Source organism: Chiloscyllium punctatum, chromosome 22, assembly GCF_047496795.1.
Source record: "Chiloscyllium punctatum isolate Juve2018m chromosome 22, sChiPun1.3, whole genome shotgun sequence".
Taxonomy (NCBI): domain Eukaryota; kingdom Metazoa; phylum Chordata; class Chondrichthyes; order Orectolobiformes; family Hemiscylliidae; genus Chiloscyllium; species Chiloscyllium punctatum.
Window position 1 is genome coordinate 33,991,039 of NC_092760.1, and position 18,465 is coordinate 34,009,503.

Genomic DNA, 18,465 nt, shown 5'->3' on the forward strand with positions numbered 1-18,465 from the left:
GATTCAAAGGAAACAAATATTTGTGTCAAGATAATTGTGTCAAGACTGGAAATAATTCTTATTTGTTATCCTACTAACTCTTATTTAACTAAAAAGTATATATGTACCATTCTGTTTCACTGTGATCAACTTTCTGTCTGACTTACATCCACAAAAGAAAACTACTTCTATGTTCCCTCAGGAAGAGAATGTTATGACCTAGTTAAACCTTCCACACTTAAGATGTAGCCTAATTAGGTTTCATTTAATGGCTCAGTAAAAATCTGAAAACAAGTTCAGGAGCGGTGTAAGCTTGTTACTGGTACTACAAGTTAAATGCATTCAATGAAGCACAAAAAAAAATTAAACACTATTACTGCACTAATGTATTTAGCAAAAGTAGTTGGACGGGTGGTGATGGTGGTGGAAGCAGTGAGGCATGTGTGGGATGTGCAGACCAAGCAAAAATTAAAAATGTGAAACCCAGAAAACATCAAGACAGCACTGTTTACTGTATATTAAATTTTATCATTCACAAATCAACTGAGCAGGATCACCTCAATTTTGCAATATTGGTAACCACTCATCCTTCAATATAAATATCATCATATACTATCAACATGAAGCGTATAACCAATTACTCATTATTACATGTATGGCAGTAAATCAAGAGAGACAAATCTGACATAAAACCTGCCTCAATACCTCAAAATTTATTTTAAACAATAGTTGGAAGTGGTCTGTAACCAATACTCTCATTCAGAGATGCACATGACAAATAGATTAGAGTTTGGTTTTGAATTAGATCAGCAATATCTTGAAGCAAAATGCTTGCCTACGACATGCTCCTTACACTAAACTTCAAAATATGTATTTACTGCAAATATTTAACATTATGGGAAAACATAATTAATCATCTGATCAGCTCAAGATACAGTGACAGACTTCTGTCGCCAAATGCATCTTACATATGACCATGAGCAGAAGGAATGCAGGTTGTCAAAAGGTCAAGGAGTCAGGGTTATTTACTGAAAAGGAAAACTGCACCATTTCTTGAACAAGGCATAGAATTACCAAACTTCAACTCTTCTCCAAAATGAACTCTTTAAGTTCCTAACATCATTTACTAAACATTGCTGAAAATTCTTCCAGTTCAAATTGCCACTGGACTACAAGAACAAAGATCAATAATTCAGCTGCCAACTGTGTTAATTGGTCAGCAGACCTGGTCAGCATAAAACAGAATTTGTTTGTCAAGCTCATCAGTTTAACTTCCAGACGTTTGTCAGATAGAAATTAAACACTGATTTGGAAACATGCCACAAATTTACAAGCCTTTAACAAACAGCAATTATAGACTACTGTCAGCCACATGCAATAGTAGAGAATCCACAAGAGGCTTCAATATTAAAGAGAAAGTTAAACAATTCAAGAGTGAAACCAGGGAAGGACTTTTTACACGTAAGCCAGAGAAAGATTTGAATTCTCTCTCCAATAGCCTGTGGTTGTTGAGGGCAGATACAGTAAAGAAATCAAACACCCATAAATGCTATCAACATTTATATGAAAATTTACATGGAAACATAGCTCCTTTGAGACTGGCACTTAATAGCAACTCTGAAGACAGTGTTACAGTGTTACAAGAAATACTGAACTACGGTTCGCAAATCATGATGGACAAAATTACTATGTAGCTTACAAAGGTTATTTAAATAGACAAATAGAAATAGAGTAAAACAAAACCAGGAGTCAGCCGATCAGCCTTTCGAGTCTGCTCCGCCATTCAATAAAATCATGGCTGATCATCTAACGCTTTCTCCCCATATCCGCTGATTCCTTTAGCTCAGGAGAACTACATCAAACTCCTCCTTGAAAATATTCAATGTTTTGGATGCAACCATTTTTTGTGGTAGAGAATTCCACAGGCTCACTACTCTGTCAGTAAAGAAATTTCCCCATATCTTGTGGAATTGTGTGAAACAGCTAAATTGCCTGATGGGAAAGTTGGCCAAGTCTGGGTTATAACACAATACAAGTTAAAGACTCTGCGAAAGTCGGTGGCATTGCTAATCTCAGCAGATGTGACAGGCTGAATTTACATAAATTTTCTAACCTTGGCAACCTTCTTCAGAATTTGATTAAAACGGCTCCTCACAGGTTTTGAAAAACTAATTACAGCCCAAACAAAGACATTCATATACAAAAACAAGGTTATGGAATGACATATGTAACACAATGTTTTAGAAAATCAATAGGATAACAACAGATCAAAATTCAATGTACTGGCCTAACAAATGACGAACATCTTGTGATAATTTCTGACAGCTACTGATATGTCTTAAGTGTAAAAAATTCTGCCTTTCTCTCTGTAAGCGTGAAAAATTGAGGAGAGAAATTGGGAACAATTAGTATCTCTTTCTCTCTCAAGTTTTAGCCAACGGCATGCAGTAATTGTAAATAAAGGCTGATTATTATCAGTTCAAGTGGTGTTGAATTTTGATTTTCAGCTCTCAAGTCCCAGCTGTTGAAGCTAATTTTTAATCAAATTCTACATTTGGCACTGCGAGCAAAAACCAGACATATTGCAGTGAATTCTTTGAGGGTCTGACACAAAGTAATCGAGCTGCAAGCCAGAGATTAGAGACCAACAGGTGTGACACGGTAAGCTTTTAAACTTTGGTTTGGCTCGCTCTCTTGGCTGGATGCTGCAACCCCTGATCCCTTGCAGAGGGCATTAACATCTGATGGTTTCCGAATCTAAATTCTAAATTTTTACAGTGGACTATGATTTGAGCGTACTGGATCAGGGATCCAGTTGTTGGCTAGCCGAGAAACTCTCACGCACTTCTTGGCTAGCCAACAACTGGACCCATCTGAACTATAGCAACACTCAGCAAGTAACTCGTGTACACTCCGTTGCAATACAAAGAACAAAACAGCATGGGAACAGGCCCTTTGGCCCTCTAAACCTGCACATTTTGCCCTTCCATACTAAAACTGTCTTCACTTACAGGATCCGTAGTTCTGTATTCCCTTCCTATCCATGTATTCATCCAGGTGTTTCTTCAATGCTGCTAGAGTATCTGCTTCCACCGACACCTCTGGCAGTGTGCTCCAGGCACTCACCACCCTGTGTGTGAAGAACTTACCTTGCATAAATGTTTTAAACTCCATCCTCCCTCACTCTCAAAAACTTACATTTGTATGACACCTTTAACATAGAAAAATGACACATGCAGCTACATGGAGATAAAAGAAAAACAGATTTCAAACCAAAGGAGTAGAGGCGAGGAGATGTGACCAATACATTTGATTAAAGAATATAACAAAGAGTTGCAGATGCTGAAGGATCTGAAGCAAAATAGAAATTGCAGGCAAAACTCAGCAGGTCTAGCAGCATCTGCGGGAAGAAAGCAGAGTTAACATTTCACGTCTGGTGACCTTTCATCAGAATTTTGATTAAAGAGGTGGCTTTTGAAAAGGATCATTAAAAGGGATAAGAAGAGAGGAGAATTAGTAGGAATTATTGATAATTAGTGTATCCTTAGGCAACTAAGGATACAGCTATTAATGGAGGAAGATCAAGAAACACAGCAAAGCATGGGGGTAAGGGAGCAAGTTCCAGGATTGCGACCTCATGACATAATTCCAATCAGGATAGTTTGTGATTTGAATCAAAAGTTGCAGATGATAGGGTTCTCATGCATCTGCTATGCTTGTTCTTCTTGGTGGTAGAGGTCACACATTTGGAGATTGCTGCTGTACGTGTTACAGATGGCACACACTGCTGTTACTATATCATACAGGTGGAGGGAGTGAATATTGAAAGTGATTATGAAGCTTGAGGAATTACACAGTTAAGAGAAAATCTATTGCTGTATTAAGCAAGAGGGTGAGAACCAAATACAAGGCTGTAGGGCAAGTGAAACTTGATGCAGTAGAATACAGGTAGCACTGCTTATCAATCCTAAACATGTGAGCGACCTGCAATTTTTCTCATTTCCCAAGCACTGTCCCTCACTGAATTGCAATGACTTTTGAAGATCTCGGATACTGGTCTAGGCCTTGGTGTTGAAACAACATCAAATGAGCCTCTATGCTGTGCCACCCTAAGCCTTCAACCTCCCATTGACTAGTACAGCCTAACTCAAAAGCAAAGGTGACAGGCTTTTCATTATCTAAACTGGACCCCAAAAAGCCTGCAAGAAACAATGACCATGTTTCATTTTAAATCATTCAAATCAATTTTCCCATCTTCCTATTCTGCGACAAGCAAAGTATAAAATTCTGCACAAGGTCTCTACCAGATACAATAATCTATGGACTGAATGTACCATCAGCAACTCAGCTTGTGAACTTTGCCATGTGTAACTTCTGTCATTAGATTTGCTGAAGCGGATTAGCATGGCACTGTTCAACATCAACAAGTGATTTGAAAGGCATGAGAAATGGAAAGTAAACTTTGTAACTTAAATCGGATTTCAAAAATGGAAGAGGAATATTACACTGGCTGCTTGCAAGAAGCCTTCACTTACCTCTTAATATTATATGCTGTATCCTGTGGAGTTTCTTCCAACAGAGTAACATATACCAGTGCACAAGTGAGGATGAATAACACAGTCAAGGTGTGAGCTCTCCTGCAAATAGAAATAAAGTGACTGGTTCTTAATAACTGTTACAAAGCTGGATTAACCCAACTGATGATACTTACACAGATGTATCACTACTGCAAATATGTTCAAACCAATTTTAAACTTTCCTTTCAAAACTGTGGCTGATTTATTGTATTTCATGCCCATTACTTTTGATACAAAACCCATTTACCACCAAATTAATTCACAATGTAGAAAGGGTCATCTATCACATTAAAAAATCGAATCTTTTGTTGTCAACTGACAGTCCTTATAACTCAGTGACTAAGATCTTGTCAAAGCACTAAAGTATCATCACTAAGATGTAACGCTAATACCAAGTGTTTTATAGATTGCCACTCCACTGTTAATGAACATGACCCTGGTTAACATTTCAAGAATGGCTCAAATTCACCTTTAGTTATTTCAGCAAATACTGCTTGGTTTTGTTCCATATGATCATTTTAACTAAATTTCACCAGCACTGAATTTAGTCTGCGACAGTTATAGATGTGAAGAGTACATGTCTCCATGCTTAGCTGCTACACTGCAGTTTAGAATTTTATTACATATAAAAACAGTCGAGGTCCCCAATACTGGACCTTCAGCCATCTAGTCAGGACTATCATTTCTTCTTTCCTCTCACTATCCCCTCTCAATTTATCATTTGTTACCCCAAAACTGCCCAATTTTAAGCCTTCAAATGAACTGACAGCAAAAGATATGGTTGGGTTGTTAAAGAAGCAAACTGACTATATAAAGTTCATCTCCTGAAGATGACAGTCAAAGTGCTATGCTGAATTTCATGCTGAAGTAGGTAAGGTTAACCAAAAAGAGATTCAAATCTTATAGTCATGCAGTCAAAATTGATCAATCCCTACTCACTACAGATCAAAAGATTTTAATGAAGAGTTGCAAAAAAAAGTATCAAATTAAACCTTGTTCTCAGAAACGTTTTCTAATTAACCAGTAAGATGATGCTGGCTTGACCCAGAGGTCAAAACCAAAGGAAATCGTTCCACTTTGGAAAGGCACAACTAATAAGATATTAAACTACAAAACAGATTAACTTTAAAAATTATTTCCCGTATCCATTGAACATTCCAGTCCCTATGTGGACCAGTGATCAAGAAGACTACAAGCATTACCAATGCACACTATGTGCCCTTATCTACAGCCAGCTGGGTTGATTGTCCTGCTGTGCATTGCCAGCATTTTTCATTTTTATTGCCATTATACAAACAGAGAATAAAAGCCTCAATCGATTTAAATGGAACAACTGAAACACGCTGTCCTGACATTGTAAACAGGTACATACCCAGCCAGCTAGCACTTTTAAAGCAGACTTCATTTATAACATTAACAAGGTGTTTTTGTCACAACTAAAAGCAAACAGTCCTTGTCTTGAAGCAAAGTTGTTATATTCAGTAATAACATCCACTGAGCCAAGTGAAGGGTGACAACAGACTCACTGCATTTTCTTTACAAAAAAATAACTTCATTATAGCATGTGTCTGCTCCACAAGGCAAGACTACTACTAACCTTGATCAACCACTACCAGACACAGCAAATCCAGGCTAGAATTGGGACGGATTTAACCACAGTATATTTTTGATTTGAAATAGATTGTTGATAAGAATATCACATCAATACACAAAATGAACTTAAAATAATGGAGCCAGTGGCTCAGTAGTTAGCACTGCCACCTCTCAGCACCAGGGTTCAGCCTCTAGCGAGTGTGTGGAGTTTGCATGTTCTCCCCATTTCTGCAAGGGTTTCCTCTGGGTGTTCTGGTTTCCTCCCACAGTCCAAAGATGTGCAGGTTAGGTGGATCGGCCATGCTAATTTGCCCCATAGTGTTCAGGGATGTGTAGGCTAGATGCATCAGTCAGGGGAAGTGTAGAGAAATAGGATAGGGCAATGTGCCTGGTTGGGATACTCTTCGAAGGGTTGGTGTGGACTTTTTGGGCCAAATGGCCTGTTCCCACACTGTAGAACCAAGGAACCCATTATTGACTTTCGGCAGGATGTTACTCATGCCCCCCTACACATTAACAGCACGGAGGTGGAACAAGTGGAGAATGTCAAGCTCCTGGGAGTGGTCATCCACAATAAGCTTTCTGAACTCTTCATGTGGATGCACTGGTTACAAAGGCCCAACAACGTCTCTTCTTTCTCAGGCAGCTGAGGAAATTTGGCATGACGGCGAATACTCTTGCTCCATCGAGAGCATTCTGTCTGGATGTATCACAACCTGGTATGGCAACTGTACCATTCAAGATCGGTGATGGTTACAGAGAGTGGTGAACTTGGCCCAGACAATCACAAAGGCCAACCTCCCATCTATAGAATCCACATACCAGGCCCGCTGTCGAGGAAAGGCCACCAGCATTCTCAAAGACCCACCCACCCTGTCAATGTTTTTCTCCAACCTCTACCATCGAGGAGAAGGTACAGAAGCCTGAACACATGCACCAGCCAGTTTCAAAACAGTTTCTACCCTACTGTTGTTAGAAAACTGAATGGACTCACAAACTCTTAACATTTGCCTGTACCTGCTTTTTTTGTTTTTGCCACTGTTTACCTATTATTTACTTACCTATGCTACTTAACTCTGTGATCTGCCTGTATTGTTCGCAAGACAAAGCTTTTCATTGTGCCTCGGTACACATGACAAATTCAATTCAATTCAATTTTAGGCCTCAAACAGTCTAATAGTTCTACAAATAAGAAAGCAAATCAGAAATATGAGCAAATCTTAACATAAATCTCTTTCCTTATTTCTCACAAAACTGCTGACAAAGGTGTTTGAAGGCATCCATCAGAAAGTAGATACATCAAATATGAAGAGGGAGCAATAAAGTAAGGGAGCAGGATTAACAGTCAACTTCTGTTTAGTGACACACGCTATTGCTTTGCCCTTTATGCAGAAGTACAATGTTAAAAAAAAAGCAGAAAAAGGTTTTTGTCTTAATGCTAGCAAAATACATACCAGAGTTTTATTTGAAAATGTGATTCTGCAGTAATGTTTAATACTTATTGTAGAACATCTCTCACAATTAATCAGATCCTAAGTGGAAATTCAACTGTAGTCATTTGAATACTAATTTAAACAGATACAGAAAACTTTGCTACAGCCACAAACTACAAAATATGTACAAGACTTATTCTTAGATATGAACCTTCAGATTGTAATTCAAACATTTTACACATCAGGCCAACTTTTCCATGCTTTGTGAATGTTAACTCAGATCATGTATACATTTAATACACACTGAGATTCATGTACATTATTTAACGAACTAAAATTTAATCAAATTGCCATTGAGATAAAAATTTAGACTTGTCTGGTGAGCTTTGATGGACTTCACCAATTCCATTTGAATAGGTTCATAGTATAAAGGCTACCAGAAACTGATAGTTAGTCAAAGAAATACAAATTCTCGTCACATTCACATATTCAAAAAATATCTCAGATTATTCTTATTGATAAAACAACAAAGACAGATTCTGTTCTGTTATAATTTGCCTCTAAATGTGGCTGAAAGCTTCGTTATGGAGGAGAGGTTGCATAAAATACAACTGTGTTCTCCAAAATATAGGCGATTAAAGGATGATCTAATTCAGTGGTTTTAAAACGTTTAATGAATTTATAAACTCTCTCATTCACCCTATTTCCTCCAGGTGGCAAAAGCTTAAATTCAAGTTGGACCAATGGTGACAACAGGAGACATTTCTCCACACAAAGAACTTTAACTGTGATGTGCCAATGGTAGAACAGGAATTGAGCGCCATTTCTGCTCTCTTGTATTTTGCTGGTTCCCACACACTATTACAACACAAAAGATGTGTGATCACATGGCAGGGAAAGCTCGCTGGTGAAACCTGTCATCAGCTGAACAATGCAGCAAGTTCAGGCGAGCTACAAAAGGGCCTCCTGTACAAACTGGGAGGCTCTGGATGATGGCCACAACTTTGCTGCCCAATTCCATTGCCATTCACCCAAGATTTGTTGGGAGCTCAAAAGTGGCAAGGGTGATTTTCAGACTGAAATTTCATTTGAGAATATTTCACATTGCAATGGTTTCACTCCAGTTGTGCATATCAACACGATCTATTGAGATTAGTTTGTCAGCGAACTTAGAATAAAAGCTCAAGGTGATGTGTGCTGGAATTCTGAAATGCAAAAAAAAAAACTGGAAAAACTACTTTGATAAAAAGTCACTTTCAACCTGAAACTTGAGTTCTGTTTCTGTTTTCACATAATGCTGTCAGACATGCTGAGTTTTCGCAGCCCTTGTTATTTACATGTACATAAAAGGTACAATGTAGGCTGACACAAATTGATGGTTCAGGGCATTAGAGAATTTCTTTATGTGGAAGAAACAACAATGTGCTTTTGAATTCACTTTTTATTTTTGAAATATTATTTTAGGTTTCTTATGTTGTACTCAGCACTCTGTGGGACATGGCTGAACCTGTAGGATCAGGTGGCCCTCCCTTCTATGCATTATAAAGAACATTGTCAGAGATCACTCACAGCAGACATAATTGTAATGTTGTAGATGAATTCAAATGTGCTGTAAGGACACTGTTAGCGAACACTCTTTCACCCTGACCGACATGGGTCAGTAATGAAGCATCCTTTAAGCCCATCATTTTCTCTCTTCCACTTCTCCATGCTTCTAACCCATTCTACATTTACACTCCAACCACTGACGTGCCCTTACTGGTCCCAAGCTTCTACGCAAGTTGCTGGTCTCCCTCTCCCTTCTCTTGCCTTGTACAATGCAACAAGGAAAACTGCTGATCTCCATCCCAGCTGCAGAAAGAGGACTTGGGCGGGCCAACTTTAAACAAACATGAAACAGGTGTCGTGAGAATCGCTCTGCTGATTTTATCTTGATGGTGGCCATAATTTTTCAAACTGAGATTGACAGCTTTTATTTGACATATAGGGGTATCAAAGAGTTACAGAACTGAAAGGTTAAATGAAATTAAGATGCAAATAATTCACAATCTTATGAAATAATGTTCCAGACTAGAGTACAAAATGGCCTACGCTCATTCCAAAACAGAAATCATAATTCTGACCAAATTATAAGAATATCTTTACACAGAATACATACTCTCTCCCACCTTTGCCTCTATGTTTCACATTTGGATACATCACTATATACTGACAAGCTACATAAGATAATGTAAAACAGGACAGTGATGACCATCTGTCCACTCAAATTTAGAAGGTGATCTCCATAAAATGCCAGTGAAACTAAAAGAATAACAGAAAATGCTGAAAACAAATAATCAGAGCAGGTAGCCTCCAGGAAGAGACAAGGAAGAGAATTTACCAAAAAATGTAATTACCCACTTACAGCTAACATAATGCACATTGCTAAACCAAAATGTGGTAGAGAGACTCATTGGTATATCAGTCATTTAGCCCATCGAATACACACTGACCCTCCAAAACACATCAAACCTATCCTCCCTACCTCTGTAACCCTGCATTTCCCATGGCTAATTCACGTAGCCTGCACATCCCTGGATGGTATAGACAATTCAGCATGGCCAATTCACCTAACCTGCACATCTTTGGACTGTGAGAGGAAAACAGATCACCCGGAGGAAATCGACGCAGACACAGGAAGAACATGCAAACTCCACACAGACAGTCACCCAAGGGTGGAATGGAACTCAGGTCCCTGCTGCTGCGAGACAGAAGCCCTAACCACTGAGCCATCATGCAATGCTTCACATAAATGTGCCTAAAATTTCTCTGCACTTTTTTTGTTGTATTACCTTTGGAGTACATGGCTTGAGAGGGAGCTAACCTTCCCCCCCCCCCCCCCCCCGGCTGACCCTACACACTGCGCCCCTATTGAAGTCTTAAACATCTCTTTTCTTCAAACCTTTCTTTCTATTAGTTCTTCTCTATACCTTGCCAAACTTGATTTAAAATTGTGCACAAATGCTGAAGGGCAAAATGCTAAAGTGCGTCTTCATTAAAATTTGGCAACTAGAATTTGCATTTGCTAGTTGGTTTATGACCAATATCAAATGCAAAACAAATTAGCAATCTGGCTTCTAAATCCTAGATTCCAATAATGCAGCTGAGGATCTTGAAATCATTGCTATCCCACATGATTTCAAGATACTCTGTAATCAATCAATCATTCTCAAAAGCATAGAAAACATTTTTTAAGATATGCTGTCTATCCTTTTTGACACATAGGTCAGAAAAATGGAGAAAATGTACAAATGGGAAGAAAAAGATCTCCTCCTTACAGACAATCGCCCATGCAGCCTGACATCTCTGGTCAAGCTTGCATTCAGCATCAAGGTCACATTCTTGCCTCCCAATGCCATGGCTAAGTTCCAGCCACTGGATCAAGAGATGGTTAGGAATTTAAGAAGAAACCAATGCAGTTAATCTATCACATTATCAAGGGCATCATTAAAAAGCAGGAGTGCAACCAAACTGTCCAATCAGTGACAAAACAGAAATTGCTGGAGAAATTCAGCAGGGATGGTATTCATTTCAGTTTCTTGGACATTACGGACCTCTGTTGGCAAAACTGGGTGGCACAGAGGTCTACTCAGTTATCTCAAATTGCAGGAAGCCTGCAATTCATCTTATTACAATTTTACCATATGCATTGAAACTTTTAGTATTCTTTATATCACTAGCCAGCCTTCTCCTTATAGCCCACTTTCTCCTTTCTTTTCAAATATCATTTTTTGCTTGCTCTTAAAATCTTTCCATTCTTCTAATCAATCACTAATAATAGAGTCATAGTGATGTACAGCACGGAAACAAATCATTCGGTCCAACCCGTCCATGCTAACCACATATACCAACCTAATTTAGTCCCATTTGCCAGCACTTGGCCCGTATGCCTCTAAAACCTTCCTATTCATTTACCCATCCAGATGCCTTTCAAATGTTGTAATTGTACCAGCTTCCAACACTTCCTCTGGCAACTCATTCCACACACATCCTACCCTCTGCATAAAAATGTTACCCCGTAGGTCCCTTTTAAATTTTACCCCTCTTACCCTGAACCTATGCCCTCTAGTTCTAGACTGTCCCACCCCAGGGAAAAGACTTTGTCTATTTACCCTATTCATGCCCCTCATGACTTTATAATCTTTATAAGGTCACCTCTCAGCCTCCAATGTACCAGGGAAAACAACCCCAGTGTATTCAGGCTGTCCCTGCAGTTCAAACTCCACAACTTTGGCAACATCCTTGTAAACCTTTTCTGAACTCTTTCAAGTTTCACAACATCCTTCCTATAGGAGGGAGACCAGAATTGCACACTGGGTGGCTCAGTGGTTAGCATGGCTGCCTCACAGCACCAGGGTCCCAGGTTCGATTCTAGCCTCAGGCGACTGTGTGTGGAGTTTACACATTCTCCCTGTGTCTGCGTGGGTTTTCTCCGGGTGCTCCGGTTTCCTCCCACAGTCCAAAGATGTGCAGGTTAGGTGAATTGGCTATGCTTAATTGTCCATAGTGCTAGGTGCATTAGTCAGAGGGAAATGGGTCTGGGTGGGTTACTCTTCTGAGGGTGGGTGTGGACTGGTTGGGCCAAAGGGCCTGTTGTTTCCGCACTATAGGGGGATCTAATCAATATTCCAAAAGTGGCCTAACCAATGACCTGTACAGTCACAACATGTCCACCTATTTATCCTATGCTCAGTGATCTGTCCAATAAAGGAAGTTAGTTATTAAAAAAAAATCACACAACATCAGGTTAGAGTCCAACAGATTTACAGCACATCAAATGTCTTCTTCACCATCTTATCTAGCTGGAAAACTACTTTCAAGGAATCAATGCAATCTCTGCAAATTTATACAGTTTTCTTAATTTTGATACTATCTTCAACTTCTTGATATTATCCTTAACTTCTTCATTCATCAATGATAATGCATCCTTCTTTCTTAAACCAGCTTATAGTTAACAACTATCTCCTTAAAAGTGTGTCATTGCATCTCAATTGTCCCACCTTTCAACCTGGTTTCCCAATTCATTTTAGCGAGCAATAACTTCATACCATTACAATTACCTTCTTTCAAATTTAAAATACTCATCTTAGATCCACACTTTTCCACTTCAAAATAAAAGTGAAATTCAAAATGCATGATCTCCATCAGCTAGATGCTTCTTTTAATAGGAGGTTATTTGATTAATCCTGTCATATGGCTCATTACTGAGTCTAGAATAGCCTGCTTTCATGATTGAATGAATCCCAACACATTTATTGTTATATTGAGGATCACTCAGATAATATATTTCTGCTCATTTAGCAGTGTCATGGTTGGGCAAATTGTCACATGGTACTGGAAAGTTTAATAAATACTGTCATACTTAAAGTAATCAAAACTTATTTCTGTAATTTCATATAATCATGGCATCTTACAGGTCCTAGTCACTCAATTAGATATGTGCAGCTGTTAATCTTTAAGCTGATAAAGTGCATTTAGAAATTGCTGCAAGTGTCATCCGTTCAGGTTGACATATTGCATTACAGTTTGGATAAAAATAATGGTGTACCCATCAATACGCGTTGTTACTTACATGAAAACAGAAAATAACTTTCAGAAACTGTACAAGTTGTATGTAAGATTCCTACCAAATATTCCTTGAACAAAGCATCTAAGTAACAGATTCAATAATGAAATTACTGTTAATGCAGATAATATGTAAGGCATTATCCAATTCAGACCAACTACAGTTTGCTAAGTCTTAAGTTCTGCCAAACAACCTCAGTGGTGTTGAAAATTAACAAATGTGGAGCCCCATTCCTTCAGAATTTAACTTTTAAAATCTTCAATGATGGTTAAATGTAATTTTAATTTTTGCTTTTTCCTTAAACACGTAAACTAACATTCTATTCCTCTCTCTCTATTTTGTTTTCGGTGTCTGATTTGGTATGGAATTTAATATCCAAACTAACACTTTATAAATCAGGCTCTGCAATTATCATCAACAATCTTTCAATCTGATTGGTCAAAGATGACTTGGACAGATTCAAAATGCCTTGAATTAGGCACACATTGTTTGGATGGTTGGTGAGAAAATACTTCCTTAAGTATACTTCTACAAGTAAAAGCAATTGACAATTTCGTCCAAGTCTAACAAATGGCCTCCACTCAGAGCAAAATATAGACCATTATAATGCCACTAGATTTATCTTACTGGAAAAACTAACACTGACCGCCCTCCTCCCACTCCCCCCCCCCACCGCCCCATCCAACAGAACATTAACAATGAAAGTACATTATTTCAAACAGCAATTGAACAATATAAATTATCTTCAAATAAATTACTCCAAACTGAAATGTGTTTTGTGATTCAAGGTATTGACTTGGTCAAATTTTTTTAAAAAAAACAAGAACATTTCTGGTATACTGTACATACAAGATAAATTACTGAATAATGAATATCTGACGTGGATCTTGAATGCATAATTTAATCAAAGGCTTCAAATGACAACTATGAGAGCTAGTTCAATTGATACCAAAATCAGGAGAGCCCATCAACTAGATCATTACAGACTTATAATCACAGCATGATATTTAAAAAGAAAACAAAATTATATGAGAAATGCAGTGGTGGGAAAGGAGATGAAAGGGAATTAAGATTACATTTTGCAATGTGTAAATTCAACCATCTTTGCTGACTCCAGTAGGTAATTTACTTCATGATGTCGATACAGAATGTTCACAAATTAAGGGTAGTTCCCATACATTTGAGTAAGAACACAGGTTACTAAAAACCTCTTGTTCAAGAATAGATTATAACCTTATATTGAAACTATAGCTGTTTAGGATTCATTTCCTGGATAATAACTGAATCCAGAAAATATCCAATAGTGACACCCTTAAATGTCAAGTGACAAAATCACCAATGTGTAGTGAGTAGCTGATTGGAAGAAACATTCTATTAATATTACGAATCTTACTGCCTTTGTATAATTTTAAAATCTTTACATTAAAACACTCCATTAACCCTATGCCAAGTGCAAGTGAGACACAGACCAAGAGAGTTCTGAAAGTGTTCAGTATTTGAGTTAGCAGACTTTTGTCGCAGCACCAACTATTTATAATTTCATCAATCCTTATCAACAGGAAAATGAGAGCTAGAAACATTTCCACTTCTGATGGCAATTCTGGCAGTCTTGTTGGAATATAGACATCAAGGAAGGGTGCGCCTGGCTTATTTGTGATGTGACCCACAATAAAACAGACTTCCAGCATGCACAATGTCAGCTCAGAAATGAATAATTCCCCATTTGAGCAACATACCAAAGGTATGCCTGCAGAACACAACATAAAACATCTTCAGGACAGGGAGGTATTAATTTCATTCCTTTTTTCATTCGCAGGATATGGGTGCTGATGGCAAGTTGCAGAAAAAGTTACAGCATAAAGGGAGAAGATGCAAAACACATATACAAAAGATCAGAACTAAGAGGTTTTGACCACCTGGAAAGACTGCAGACTGGTCCTTTTCTCTAGAAAATAGAAACTGCAAGATAAACCTACAAAATTCTTCAAAATAATGAATAGAATTTGATAGAATAGACATAGAAAAGATCTGTCCATTTGGGGGAGAACCTAAAACTAGAGGGCACCTTAGAAAATTACTGATCAATCTAATAAATTCAGGAGAAACTCTGAAGAGACTTGTTCAAATGTGGGACATGTCACCATGTAAGAAGGTAGCATAGGCACATCTAAAGAGTAGCTACAGTAATGCAAGGAAAGTATTATGGTGCAGTGGTAATGTCCCCATTTAAAGCTGGGGGGGGGGGTTCAGCCCTACTCCATACTTGATGGACAATGAGACTGCATTCAAAGCACGGTCATTTTGATATAAAGAATGTTGGAGCCTCTACCATCACTATCCATAGCTCCAGGCTAAAGAATGCACGTTGCCATAGGAACTTGGACTCCCTCAATGAACTGTAATACTCACACGAGGAAGAAAGGAGGAGATGAATATGATACTGTGTAGGAGATTCGTCTGGAGTATAGACATTGGTACAGAACAGTCAAGGCAAACAGCATGTTTCTAATCTGCAACTGCTCCAACCATACTGTTTGAGCAAATCATGACAATGTAGCCAAGTTTTTTTTTAAGACTGGTTCTTATTTTACTTTTCAAAATGTTTTAGTTGGAATAGTAATTTCTACAACTTAAATAGCATCAGAGGGAATATTCTACAAATTTAAGAGAAATCTCATAGCACAGCACTTCATGCAATTTTAAGTTAGCTGACTAAGAAGCAGCACTCTGCTTGTACTTCCAAATAAACCGGTTGGACTGTAACCTGGTGTTGTTTGATTTTTAACTTTGTCCATCCCAATCCAACATCGGCACCTCCACATCCTAACAATATTAACAGTCCTGCTGATCACGACTGTAGCACAGTTAAGCCACAGCTGCAGGGAACTATACAGAAGGAATTCAGTAGCACAAAGATATCCAACCTAGATGATCAAAAACACACAACTAAAATAAAACATGTCCAAATTTGCTGAAGAACGATACATTAGATAAATGGAACCCCAAGTTCTTATTTTTATATTAAAACTGTCCTTTGAATTGTTCACTTACTTTACTTATCATCTCTCATTCTTTCCACTCATTCTCCAAGACCATCAATTCTATTGTCCACTCTGCAGTAGTCTGTGCATGTTTCCACACCCATTTCTTTCCCTCCCTCGTCTGCAGGGCAACAATCTGCATGCCTATCCTGTAATTTCTTAATACTGCTCAGTACATTTTTAATGCCTATTTAAATTCACTTTGCTGTCCTTCCCTTACAATTACCATCCATGATTAATTTTCAAATTGCCAAAATGCATTTTGCAAGGAAGTGACCAGCAAGCGAGCCAAGGGCTATGCACACCCACTCAGGAGAAATTTAGATCAGGAGAGCAAAAAGACTGAACAGTTTGTAACCCAGTCACACAGGAGAAAAGCGGAGAATGCTAATAAATAGAAAATAAAGTAGAAATGGAAAATGAGTGAAGAATTTTTATTTATTTTTAAATTGTTGCCTTATGTTATTGAAGATTGGTGGGATTCACCTTTCCACAATTCATTTTTGAAATTTGAGCACAACTATGGTCCAACCATGACTGCCTTAGAGACAGCAAGCCAGTTTTAGGAAATTCTGCAGTCTGTACGATGCAGATATTCCCACCGTGCTGTTAGGTGGGGAGTTTCAGACACTTGACAATTTGTGATATGACTTGAAAGTGATGATACGCCCACCCATCTGCTGCCTTTGCTGATCTTGGTGGGTTATGGGTTTGGGAGGTATTGTCCATCAGCCCATTCACACAGTGCCCACTTGTCAATAAACAATACTGGAGGGACGTTACAACATCACACGTTGACAATAATGAAAATCTTAGCACAAATATAAACAAAACAATAAACTTGCAAATTCTGAATTAAAACGAAAGATTCTGGAAACACAGGTGGCTTCAAACTTGAGAGAAACAGATCAAATTTTCTAATAAAGATTGGGCAATTTAGATATTAAGCTTTCTTTTCCAAATTCAGATACTGAAAGAGTGATGTACTGCCAGTAAACTTAATGCAGATGGTTAGATTTCAATGAAGAAATGTTGCTTCACAGACTGACAACAAGAAACCACAATTTTGTTTACCTAATTGATGCTGTTATAATGTTGACACTTCAATAAATTACACAAGGCATTTCTTCCTGTTTCCAATCCAGATTCCTCAGCAAACATTATGCCATTTCATTTTTAAGACCTTGATAAATCTTCACTTTCCATTCTATCTCACAATTACTAATCCACCACTACCAATGGAATCAGAAGTCTGGGAAACCATTCTAGAGACAAAATCTGCTTTATCTTTCGATGCCCTAGATGAAGGTCAAACAATGCCTCAACGACCCCCACATAATAAATCTCACTGCCACTCCAATACCTGGTGACAGTGACTGAACCGTATTCCGATTAACCACTCAAAAAAATTGGCACAAGTGCAGGAATTACAAGCTCAGTAAGAGAAATGCTTTTATTTCAGGGGAATGGACCCATTCAGCTAATGTGTTCTAAAGATTAAACTACTAGTTCAAATTCACACCATACATGGATAACAAGGAGCATTTACAAAAACCCAAGGCCTTGCTCTCCACCTGGAATCTGCTGACCTCACAGCAGTGAGCAGTCAATTCAAGTGATGACTACAACTTCAAAACTAGTTACGGAACAAATCACAAAACATTTTCCCTTGTAGATAAGCGACCCTATTCAGAAAATTATAACTATCTGGCATTAATGAAATTTCAACATCTAATAACCTAGACATCAAAACCACTTTCAAATAATTCAAGGTGACTTTTATATTGCACTTCCAAGTGGTATTTGAATAATCCACTTCCAACTCATCCAAGATCTAATATTGAATTTATAGGTGTTCGTCTAGTTAATAATATCCCATCCTGCAGCCAATGACTCAAAAAGGTATGTATTAAACAGCTGAATAAAATACTCATTCTGTCTGAAAATTGGATGTCCAAAAATTATAATAATAATCATGCAATGAGGCCACAAATGTAGTCTACAACCGGAATCTGATATAGGGTTTCAGCACATTGAAAGAGAGAAAAATACAGTATTTCTCAGATGCTGAGAGAATCCTATAGCTCCTTATTTATGTCAAAAACAGAAAGCTGCAATTAATTTGTTGCAGTATTGCTAAATCCCATCTCACTGCAACCTCACCGCATTCTTAGCCTCTCAGTATGATTCTTTCCAGCTGTTCACAATCTGCTCAAGGTGCAAAGACCGCCAAATCT

The 18,465-nt window shown here is 38.1% G+C and overlaps 1 protein-coding gene across 1 annotated transcript in view; it reads right to left on the reverse strand.

The window, feature by feature from the left end:
- ptdss2 (phosphatidylserine synthase 2) overlaps nt 1-18,465 on the reverse strand; it is a 93,386-nt gene that overhangs the window by 74,178 nt on the left and 743 nt on the right. The window contains exon 2 of the mRNA XM_072591976.1: nt 4,515-4,616. Within this exon, the coding sequence (XP_072448077.1) occupies nt 4,515-4,616 (102 nt within the window). The remainder of the gene's footprint in view (nt 1-4,514; nt 4,617-18,465) is intronic.